Source organism: Ursus maritimus, unplaced genomic scaffold, assembly GCF_017311325.1.
Source record: "Ursus maritimus isolate PB19 unplaced genomic scaffold, ASM1731132v1 scaffold_35, whole genome shotgun sequence".
NCBI classification, from domain to species: domain Eukaryota; kingdom Metazoa; phylum Chordata; class Mammalia; order Carnivora; family Ursidae; genus Ursus; species Ursus maritimus.
In genome coordinates this window covers 18,559,794-18,572,182 of record NW_024426119.1, presented here as the reverse complement: position 1 = coordinate 18,572,182, position 12,389 = coordinate 18,559,794, and the positions used below count along the sequence as shown (strand labels likewise).

Sequence of the window (12,389 nt, the reverse complement as noted above, 5' to 3'; positions counted from 1 at the left end):
CAACTTCTTTTTTTAAGATTATTTACTTGAGAGAGAGAGAAAGAGAGAGGGCGCACATGCACGTGTGCAAGTAGGGGAGGGGCAGAGGGAGAGAATCTTCAAGCAGACTCCTGGCTGAGCTCAGAGCCCAGCCCATGGGCTGTTCATTCCAGACACAGTGGCCTCCTTGAAATCTATGAAATGTGCCAAGCATGCTCTTTCCCAGGGTTATTGTACCTGCTGTTACCTGTGCCTGGAGTTTTCTTCCCCAGTTATCAGTATGACGGTGTCCCTTACGTATTTTTTTTCACTGAGCTATTAAAAATTAAGAATTTGCACCTCTTGCCCTGCCAGCTTCAGCATTCCCTATCTCATTACCTTTTCTTTTGTGCATTGCACTTATTCTCTTGCTTATTTTCTCTAGAATAACAATCTGCTGAGAGTGGTAATTTTTGTCTGTTTGATTTACTCTCTCTTTTAGCATCTAGAACATTGCCCGACATATAAAAAACGATAAATGTTGAATAAATGAATGAATGTGAACTTACCAGATTTCATAACTTCAATTTTTATTCTTTGTCTTTCAGGATCCCAAAACATACTTATTTTAAAGTCCTTTTCAGGCTATTCTATTATTTTCATCTTGAGTGGATTGAAATTTCAAAAGGTATTGGTTAACTGTTTGTCTTATCATTAGGTTTCTTTCACAAATTTGAAATTTTGATTTACAGCGGGCTTTCTTCTTTCATTTTATTTTTCTTTCCTCTGGGTTCAGCCCTTCTAGCAGTTTTAAGTTGCCTCCAAGTTGTGTCCTAGAAACACCAATTCAGCTAAGTGTTATATGCTAATTCACTACTTCAATTCTTTGGTGATAACTGGTGTCTTTGGTGTCACCGGTTACCAACTGAGCAAACTGCAAACTGTGCACTTCTGCCCACCTTGGGCCCACATCTTCCTATGTGACCTGGAGCCCACATATCATTTGGAGGTAGGTTTTGCTGCTTAGTCTCCTTTCCCAAGTGGTGCAGTAGGATAGAGGAATCCCAGCTCGCCCCTTAGCCTCAAGCAGTGCTATTTTGGTCCCCTTTTTCATTCCTGTTATTTCTGCTATTAAAAAAAAATCCATTTCATCAGAGGATCATCAATTTTACTAATCTGTTAAGTAACCTGCTTGTGGCTTTTTTATTCCTCTCCTGTTTTTTCTTATTTTTTAATATTTTCTTCCTTCTACTTTCCTTAGGATTTTTTATTTTCTTCTCCTCTTGAGATCAATGCTTAATCATATTTGGGGCTTAAAAATTATCTAAAGCTATACATTTCTCTTCTAGTACTGTTATCACATCTCACAAGTTTTGAAATGTAGTAGCACTTTTAGATCTCAATACCCTGCCAGATTAGAACTTCTGCTCTGGACCTAGGCAGGCAGCCTGCTGCTTCAGCATGGTTCATGGTTTCTTCCTTTATTTCTGGTCTTTGGATATATTTTTGGTTTTGAACCCAATTTTCTCTTTTTATATTTATCATACTATGTTTGGAACAGAAGGGGGTGCTTTAGAGCATCGACTCAAGATGTTATTTGATTGGAAGTCTTTGCATATCTTTCTCTCTCCTACAGCAGGTAAAATAAACACATTTTTATTGATTTTTTTGCCTTCCATATATTTTATGTTTATTTTTCCTTCTAATATATTTATGTTTTAAAAAACTTTGAAGGTTTTATTTAAATAATCTCTATACCCAACGTGGGGTTCAAACTCACCACCCCAAGATCAAGAGCCCCACATTCTTTCAACTGAGCCAGCCAGGCACCCCATCCTTCCATTAATTAATTAATTTGTAATTTATTCTTAATTAATTAATTTACTGATTTTTAAAGTAGGCTCCACTCCAAGCCTGGATCCCAACACGGGGCTAGAACTTACGACCCTGAGATCATGGGTGGCTCAGTCAGTTGAGCATCAAACTCTTGATCTCAGCTCAGGTCTCAATCTTGGGGTTGTGAGTTCAGGCCCTTCACCAGGCTCCAAGCTGGACATGGAACCTACTTAAAAACAAAAAACAGGGGCGCCTGGGTAGCGCAGTCGTTAAGCGTCTGCCTTCGGCTCAGGGCGTGATCCTGGCGTTGCGGGATCGAGTCCCACATCGGGCTCCTCGGCTGGGAGCCTGCTTCTTCCTCTCCCTCTCCCCTGCTGTGTTCCCTCTCTCGCTGGCTGTCTCTCTGTCACATAAATAAATAAAATCTTTAAAAAAAAAAAAAAACAAACCAAATAAACAAAAAGACCTGGGCTGAAATTGAGTCAGCCACTTAACCAACTGAGCCACCCAGGCGCCCCCTTCCATATATTTAAATAGAACTTTCATGCACTCAAATTTTGTCTTGATGTAATTTTATCTTAGTCATTTTTATTACCTCTTATGCCAAGCTGCATCAACACATTCGCATGCCATCTTTCCATGTAAGACTCTAAACAGCTAATGTTTATTTCCAACAGATTTTGGAGGTCTTTTGTAAACATGATCTTATCATTCAGGCAAGTTTGTTCTTAATATTGGTACAGTGGTGTCTCCATTTCAGGGACTGTTAAGCTGCTGAGGTTGTAGAACTCCTTTCCAATTAATTTTCTGTTAACAGAACTGAAGTCCTAATCTGTTAAAATCAAGACAGATAGGTTATGCTCAGATTTTTAAAGGGAAACTCAGGACTCAGTGTTATGTATAAACTTCATGGGGGGAAAAAAAGACGGCATATAACAAGGCCTGTCCAAAAATACTGGTTTGGTTCTCAGTATAAAATTAAATTCCTGGTAAATTGTAGGCTATTGCCCTGGTAAATGTTTCCTGGAACATTTCCTACCCAAAGCCAAGACTGTCATAGCTATAACCTAAGATTGTCCTGTTGAAAATCAAGCACTTAAAAAAACAGTTATTTTTCTCTTTAAAAACTAGCTTTATTTAAAAGAATCTGAAGCATAACACTATAGGAACAAACTTACAATACATATTGTTCAAGAAAGCCTGCCATACATAATTTCTACTAATAGTAGGTCTAAATACTGATAAATAACATTCTTTATACAATGCACAAACGACATTTAGTATGAACCTTGGAAAGAATGGCCAACAATAACACGGACTGTTTTGACAGTAGAACCTCTACTTGTCTTACTACTTATCTTAGAATAAACAGCTAAAATGTGGAAGATAAGTCAAATTCCTCTTACATTCTACCATGGTGTTTGAGGAAGAAAGAAAGGGATCAAAAGGAGGAAGTTATAAGAATTAAAGATCTTAAAAGAAAAAGGGAAATTGGCTTACCACTATTAATAGTAATTATTAAAAAGTAATTCAGAATTGAGAATTTTTGGTTTAATACTCGGAAGCCCTTACACAAACTATCCATTATCCACTATATTCAATCAGTTACCAAGCCAATTTTATTTCTCTGAAAACTGTAATCTATACAAAACCATACAAAGAAAACAAAGAGTTTGGGGGTAACCTAGTCATTTCATACTTTAAATTTTTCCACAAAGCAATTCATGAATCATTTAATACTAATACTTCTTTAAACCTCTATGACTTAAATAAAAACAGATTCATTTCTAAGAGATTGTATGTGAAGACACCAGGAAAAAAAATAAAACCTTAATATGTAATTCTAAATTTTAACCCCCAAAATAGACCCATGTAAACACTGGGCATTCAAATCAAATATAATGGAATTGTGCCACAGTATGGTATACGGCATTTTTTAAAATATTAAGAACTGTATCAGATTTATTGCTATGTCAATCTTATCAATAGCTGACAATCAAAGGTACAAAATACACAACAACCATGCCAAAAATGATGCTGTATAGTGATACCATAAACATAACATAGGTAAACATTTATCTTGTAATATACATCACTAATATAGTAAAACCTTATTCAGGATAGTTTGAATTGATAAAAGTCTAAAAATTTGAATACTTTAAAAAGATATGCAGTTTAAGCACTCATAAGCATTCTTTTTTTTTTTGCTTTCAGGTGTGCAATTTTAAAATATGCAAATTTGCACTGGCCAAGTATTACCTATTACAATTCTTTTGGGTACTTGTTTTAAAGACAAAAGAATGCTTTTTAAATAGTATTCTCAAATAAATGCTCCATAAAGCTTAATATTTTCCCAAGATTAAACATTTTTCTTTAAACTGTTATGACTTTTATTAATAAAACTTTCATCAGATAGTACAAAGTAAACACCACTCAAGTCCTTGTATCAATGGTTACAAAATTTAAGTAAATTAGAGGATTTTCGTGGTATTATAATAGCTTCTTAATAAATGAAGATTAACATTTCTACTTATTTTGGTTATGATGAAGTGAATGGTATCTTTTTTGGCTGGAAGACATCAGAGTAGGTTCAAAGTCTAGTATGTAATTTTAATGGTAAGGGCTAAAAAAATCCTAATATGCACAATCAATTAAGATAGTAATTCCTTGGTAAGTTATAACTGTGAGAGAAAAATCAAAATTTTAAGAAGTATTTATTGTATTATGAGTGTTATGAATTGCTAACACCAAATTTTACCCCCTCTCCCATTTCAAAACATCAGGCCATCTACTAATCCATAAATATTGATGTGTCACATACTTCATAGAGTAGCTTAAACATACCCGCATAAGAAATAATTAGTATTACATAGTAATTTCCTTTGCCATAGGAATAAATGTTGGACAAAGTCTGGAAACATTTTATTTTCCAATTTGAATTACAGTAATTTTGCCACAGACCACAGCACTAGTGCATGTGTTACTTTAGACATGCTCTAAGAACAAAACAAAAAATTACTGCAAAAATACATGTCACCAATGTGGAACACACTCAGATTTGTATAAAAGTACTGAACTAATATCCCAAAAAGAGGTATATGTAAACAGTACATAAGGAAGAAATAGTTTTAATATGAAACAGTCATTTAAGTCACATACATCATGATAAGAAGCAGGACTTTCTTTTATAAAAGATATTTTAACTAACAAGCAACATCATCTCGATTACCTACAGAACAAGAAAAGTACAAGTATTTAGAATAAGTTTTAATATAATTGTGAGTAATGTATTTTGACAAACTATGACAAAAATGAAGCTTATCCATTGGGTTTCATTAAAAATTTTCAATGAAATACAGGCAGGCTCTGATGGACTCATGTCTGGCTTAAAGACAGCCACTTTTCATTTCCCTCTTGGGAGATGTTAACACCAGCCCCCGTCTCCCTACTACCTCTAAACTTCCACTTCTGCACCGAGAGTGAGAAAAATGCAGATGTGACTTCTCTACTGCCCTACTGGATAAACAGAATAGGGAAAAGGGGGAAGTTACTAAAATTTGGAAATGAGGAGACACCTCTGAGTTCAAAAGTGGAGAAAGAAAACTGAAAAGTCCCAATAATCTAAAGGAAATTGGGAAGTACGCTCAAGACAGCATCCATCAATTCGATAAAAATACTGTTTCCTACAGTGCCTGAAATGTGGTCATATTGTCTGAAATCCTAGATAAAAATTATTCTGAATAAGCAGTCTTAAAAAAAAAAAGTTTAATCAAACTTTCTTCACTATCTTCATTTGCATCTTGGTGGAAAACATTTTTCCCTAAAAATCTAGCCAGCCATAACCACAGAAAAAATGGGAATTCTGAGTGGAGGAAAGATGAAATTTTGAAGCACAGAGCATCCGTAACGGAAAAGGCAAGTTGGCTTATCTAGTACTCTACCGGAGGGTTTAAGATGGTAAGCGGACAACGAGGAAACACTAACACCAAGAAACTTAGCTTTCCTGAATCCCACCAGGAAAAAGAGAAGACCTGTTTCTACCTCCTACATTAATTGGTTTCCTAAAGAAAACTGAGTGCTCAGCATGATACTATCAGTTAACTACATTATGGTTTAAATAAGCCTTTATGAGCTTTCCTAACAATCTAATCATTTTACATAACGTTCCAAACCACTATTTACAAATGACCTTTGGGAGCCTGGATGCTCTTAACCGAACTTTTTAATTTAAAAAAAAAAAAATCTAAAATAGCACAAATGTTCATGCATATGAAACCTCTATATACTGTAAAAAAACAAAATCCAAAAATTCTCAAGAGCTCCCTTAAAAAAATCATTACTTACATTTTTTTTCACTATTAAATACAATTACTATAATATGCTGGACAATAAGTACTAGCACTTTTAATATGTTCAAGACAAACAAGTTTGAAAGAATACTAGATGAAGACTCCTGATACTTATTTGGATGATTACAGTCAGCAGAATTCATGGTGACCCACACTATTGAGGTTTTTTTCCTACCAGTAGGCAGAGTTCGAAATCTTTTAAAAAATCAGATTTCTCTGTATTGTGTTAATCTATGAAGAATAAGCCCTACTACAAGAAAATCTTGCTTTATGTACATAATCTTCTAATTTGGATAACAAGAATCATAATAGCCGTACCCTACAAGTATTTCACAACAAAAGAAAACACTGATCACAAAACGAATTCTAAGCACTGTATCTGAAGAATAATTTTCCTTTTACAAGCGAAGCTGTTTCAGCATCAGTTGAGTCCAGTAGCATCTAGAAGCAAGTAGACTAGGAATTCTCTAGCGAAATGAATAAAGCAAGTTCTGGGAAAGGAACCGATGCTTTAAAACTATCAGTAACCTAGCTGTCTGCTGAGCGTTAGCCAGGCTGAACTTAGACAAAACTTGAGAATATAGGAGAAACCACGATTTCCTGCTCAGTTGTGTGTGTGTGTGTGTGTGTGTGTGTGTGTGTACATGTGCATGTGAGATGAGGCTTTTCAGTGAAGGGAAGAGGATTCCATGAGAAAAGGTGCAATGCTACTGGAAGATTATTCCACATATGTACATTTCTTTCCATTACTGAGCATCTGAAAATGTTTAGGGCAGCTCATCACTTGTCCTAACAAAGCCGTATCAATTTGTATAATAGCCTTCTTTGGGTCAAATTGAACATTCTTACACTTCATCACTTTTCCTATCAAAAATGATCTAATTTCTGACTTACGGTCATACAGAGACAAATGTGGAACTAGTTAAAAAAGTAATTCGAATACATGAAAACATTCACGCACTATGATTATAGTTTGCCTATGACTCACTGTCAGTCATTAAGGGTTTTTCTTTGACTATTTACAGACTCTTTACTTAAATAAGGTGCTCTGAAAACCTACACACTTGAATAAAAATTCACTTCTAAGTTTTTAAAAACAACTATTTGAAAATGGAAAAGAATCACATTACAAATCGAGTACCTTTAGACGAGCTTGGGAGAGGTTAGCTCACTTTCACAAAACTACTACTGAAACTGCAATTACCAGATGGCTTAAGAAACTGCATAATAATCAATTTTAACAATAAGTACAACTCAAGTTCTACCATGTAAAATGTTAACTCCTGAGGACACTGGAAGTTTCTACTCAATATCTATCTAACCTATATTGTCATAAAAACCATGATCTGATGCTAGGACTGGGCTTACAGCATGCAGTGCATCATTTCTTCAAAATCAGCACTCACTAGGATTTCAAGAACAACATAACGAGGTCCTTAAACATTTAGAAAATCGTGTTTAATATAAAGTAAGCAAAATGGGATCTTCAAGTATGCTACTGAATACGTCAAATGTCAGATCAGCCAAAAATACTGCGTTTTAACCTACTTCAGTTGGTAACGTTGTCACACCAAGGAGTATCTAGTATTAGAGTTTATATCATTTCATTTCCTAAAATTGTAAAGATATATAATTTACAACTATATTGAAAATATTTTGTACTCACCTCTAACTAGTCACAGGTAAATGGAGAAAACCTTCTACTACCTTGTACCATATGAAATTGCTATTTTGTAGGTCAAAATTAAAACACTGTGCTTAAAAAAATAAGTTTTATTCAATCAAAATATGCATCATGAGCATTAATAATTTTCTTCTAGTAGGATATTAAATATTTCATTTTTATAAAATTTGTCATTTCTTCGGCTATATAAATTGTTCACATCCCCTCCAATTACTGCTTCTCAATTGGAGAACATGTTGTTTCTTAAAAAAAGCTTCAAATGATGAAGAAGATGGGAGTTCGCTGGATAAAGTTCTGGTGACTATAATGGACATGACAAAATTTAATATCCCAATTCAATTAACTTTGCTTTAGTGGCTTGTGACATAGGAGGTCAAGTGCTGTCATGTAAAAGTGTGGGCTCATGTTTATTAACCAAAAGAGGTTTTTTAAAGTTTCACGCACAATTTTAATTTCTTGGCGATATGCTGCTGCTGCCGTTTCACTAGGGTTTAAACAGTAGTCATTAATTCTCCTTTTGCCTTCAGATCTGTTTTGGTCACAATAACGACGGCGCAAGTTTGGGAGCTTCACCAACATCCGACCGTTGTATGAACTGCTATCAACTGTCATACGGTATCTTGTGTGTTTGTTTTTGTTTTTTGGTCACAGGTCATGATCCACGCTAAAAATAGGTTTCCACTGTTTTGAATGTTAACGAGTACACTTCTGTCTCCGTTCTTGATCGTCTCCCAGGAGGATGTTCTTGGGTCCGTCTTTACACTTTCCCCAGTCACGACAGAAACGCCCGACTATTTCAAGGCCTTGAAATTGTCGTTTGTAAGTTAGCTTTCACCCTGGCTCTTAACTGGTCTTTGCTCAAAATGGATTCTGATCTCCCCTGAGGCTCGTCTTTGAATCCAGATCCCCAGAACAAGATTTTTCAAACCACCACGGAGCAGTTCTTTCCCCAGCTGAGCCTTCTAAGGCCAACTTGATGTTTCCACCTATCTCACTTGCAGTTATGTCCTGGCTTGAAATCATATTAAAGGAAGTATTCGCGATTCTTCCGAGGATACTATGTTATTTATTTCTCTGGAAAACAATAACAAAACAACTCAATAATCAAAGGAAGCTGAATGAAGAGCATAATACTATTATAATTCTAAACAGCACAACTAGAAACATACTTCACTTCAACTCTACTAATTGCAGTCATTTTTCAACTGATCTAATATTAGCAATTTCATGTGGTACAATCCACAAGTTAATCAACAAATACTTACTGAGCATCTACTATATGCTAACATCTGCTCATACCTGTACAAACAGATATCTTAAAAAGACTGACTTGAAAATAGGAAAGTCACTAATTTCAAGGACCCTAGTGGGAAGAAATCTGGTAACATACTCTATTATTTTTAAAACATCCATTAAAATGTATGATTCCTTCCTTGTTATAGCTACATATATTTTTTTCTGAAAACATGTCGAATAGATCCTTGAAAAAATTTTTTGAACCATTTAACGTAATATTGCCCAAGTTCAGCTCTGCAATGTACATTTTTCAATGATTCTAACAAACTTGCCTACATTTGCTATGTATTATTTTGAAGCTTCAAGAGGCTTTTTATGTTTATGATTAACAACAACAACAACTAACATTTATTTGTATACTTTCTAAAGCACCCCATATACATTATTCTCATTTAAGAGAGCAAACGAAGACAATACAAAATTTGCACTGGTAATGAAGGAGAATAATAATGAAAACTAAAAGGTAAATAATCTTTTTGTGTGTGCATTTAGAAAAATAATGTAAAACATTAAAATCCTGTGTCACTGAACCTCTGCAAGACTCAGGAAAAAAAAAAAAAACACCCTTTAGTTAATGCCGGTGATTAAGCATCACTGCCCACTGCCGGTGGACCAAACGTTTCTCGAGTACGCATTAACTGGACATCCTTGTCGGCCATACAGGTGTCACAGCCCCATACTGCTGATGCTTCTGCAGTTAGGAGGCCATAAGCGGTTTCAGTCATTCCAGTGCAGATCCGATGAAACCATTTCTGACAAGACGCTTCACACAAGATGGCATCCTGGTCATCGTTCACTTCATTTGTACAAATTCCACAAGGATACACTGGGTCAGAAGAAGAATGGCCATGACGGCTTGGGTGGAGAGAGGATTTATTGCTTTTTTCAGTGGTGCATGTATCTGGGGCACCTCTAGGTTGCCGTGGCTTATTCTGTGTCCCATTTGCGTGGCTGTTATTTGTAGCTTCTGTGGTACTCGAACGGCTATTCTCTTGATTTACTGCATTGTTTCGATTAACATTTTTTAATTCAATATTACTCTGATTCACGGTGTCATCCATATTTAAGTGAGGTGGATGAGCAGAGGAATTTTGATTCGTGTTTTTGGTTGCTCCTTGACTGAAGTCTTGTTTTTGGGGTGGTGCTTTTGCTTGACTGAAAGTGTTTGGGGGAGGAATAAAAGAATGATTGGATTCTAATGGAGAGGTAAAATTTGAATTATTTCCAGGGACAAAGTTAGATGCCAAGTCAGGGTTAGATACTTGGTTAGCATTCTGTGGAGGAATCTGATTGAAGTTTTCAGCAGGATTTTGTCGAAAATGTTGATTAGGCATGTTAACATTCTGACTTAGTGCATTATTATAAGATGGATTTCCAAAGCTTGAATTATCATGTGGCCCAAAGTTAAAAGCATGAGGTCGATTAAAACCCATGCCCAAAGGATTCTGAGGAAATGGGTGTGGCTGATTCCTGAGTGCGTAAGGACCACAGTATGGGGAAGACATTCTTGGAGGAACGTGAGGTGGCATTCTGAATGTGCTATAGCCTCCAAAGCCAGGATAACCAGGGCCGAGATATGGATTTGCTGAAGGTAGTGGTTTATAGGAAATAGTATTATAGTTGTCATCAAATGGATTAGCAGCCACTAGATGGTCAGAGTTTGGATTCGGTGGTGGAGCATACTCAGACAATGGAGGAAAAGAAGGCCCCTGAAATGAGAATGTAGAGTAAAGTACATGTTTTGATCAAAGAAGTCATTAAAACTGTTATCTTAACATGCAACAACCTAGCTTTAATCCAATTTCTCTTGCTATGTGTTATGAAAATCTAATTCGTCATTTGACCTTTCAATTCCAAATAGTTTTCATATTTAATTATATTTAATTATTAAAATGTGTAGATTTCTTTCCTTTAGGAAAGGAAAGAAGGTATGCTTTTCTGAGCTCAAACTCATTGTTATTTCAAATTCCAAAGGTATTTAAGCTTCGAAAGAAGCTTCATTATGTAACTTTCATTTAATATGCTTACCTATAATTCTAGAATCTTTCACTTAAACCATAGAATTAAGTAACAATAAACAGCATCTAAGTTTTTTTTTACTAGCTTAACTTCAGGGAGTAGCTATTAAAGCATTCCCCAAGCACTATGCTCTTGGCCTCAGAATGGAAAAATAAACTTCCAGGTTTAGTCACACGGCAAGTTTAAAGCAAACAAGTTCTGCTGGTGGCCAAAATGGAAAAAAGTAATCTGTATACACATCATACTTACTCGCAGTTTTTAAAACAAAAAGAGTGCTTCAAATTTACAGGGGATAAAAGCACAGAAGCCTGTTTTTATAACGATTATCCAAGCACAGGTTATATACTAAAGATACTTCCACCATGACTGCTTAATGATACCTATGTACTACTGAATTATTAAAACAGCTGAACGCTGCTTCAGGTTAGACCTGTGTCCACAGATTTTAAAATCTTTTAGTAGAACGACAGGTATCTATGCTTTTTAAGTTAGATTTAAGTATAAGCATTTTAACTTGTCTGCCTACACTTCCTTCTTGCAATACCCACTTTAGGCCTATAGGCCAACAATAGCTACTAGTCGCAGAGTTAAAAAGAAAAAAATCACTGCAGAATTCAAGATTAGGTTATGAATGAGGATAGGAAACAAAACCATGACCAAATTTAAATTTACCTCATCGGCTTATCAGTGAACAAAAATAGTTATTAAAGAAAATGTCAATTTACCTGTGTATTTGTCTTGCGTTTTTTCTTGTCTGGGCTTCCTAGTTGTACACCTGGTCCTCCTAACCCATCCAGTCCACTATCACCACCTAAAAATAAATAATAAAATAAAATAAAATAAAATAAAATAAAATAAAATAAAATAAAAATTTAAAAAATTCCAGATAACATTTCCACTTGTAACTGAAATTGCTTTACATCTCCTCACAGCAATATCTATCATAATTACCTGTTAATATGTGTCCTATTTTTGTTAGATAAAAGAATACTAAGCTTTTTAAAAAAAATTTTGTTCTCCAAAAAGTCTTACCCATAGCTTCAGCCAGAAACATTCATCTCTATTCCCATAGTATTTTTTATTATTCTTTCAGTGAGAAAGTCTCCATCCTACCCTTGAAGCTTTAGTCATCTGATTTCTCATTTTTGCTCTTTCAAAAGATAATCTAGATAAATTCCAGCATAATATCTTCTGCGGGGAATACACAAACTATGGCATGCATACTATACACAATGTTCTCTACACCT

General features: G+C 35.2%; 1 protein-coding gene across 1 annotated transcript; it reads right to left on the bottom strand.

Annotated features, from left to right (window-relative positions):
- Positions 1-2,902: 2,902 nt before the first annotated feature.
- PYGO1 (pygopus family PHD finger 1) lies at positions 2,903-12,002 on the bottom strand (the record flags this gene model as incomplete). Its single annotated transcript, XM_008706065.2, has 2 exons — positions 2,903-10,832; positions 11,868-12,002. Coding segments are annotated over 2 exons (1,260 nt in total), but the record flags the coding sequence as incomplete, so codon positions are not given.
- Positions 12,003-12,389: the final 387 nt, after the last annotated feature.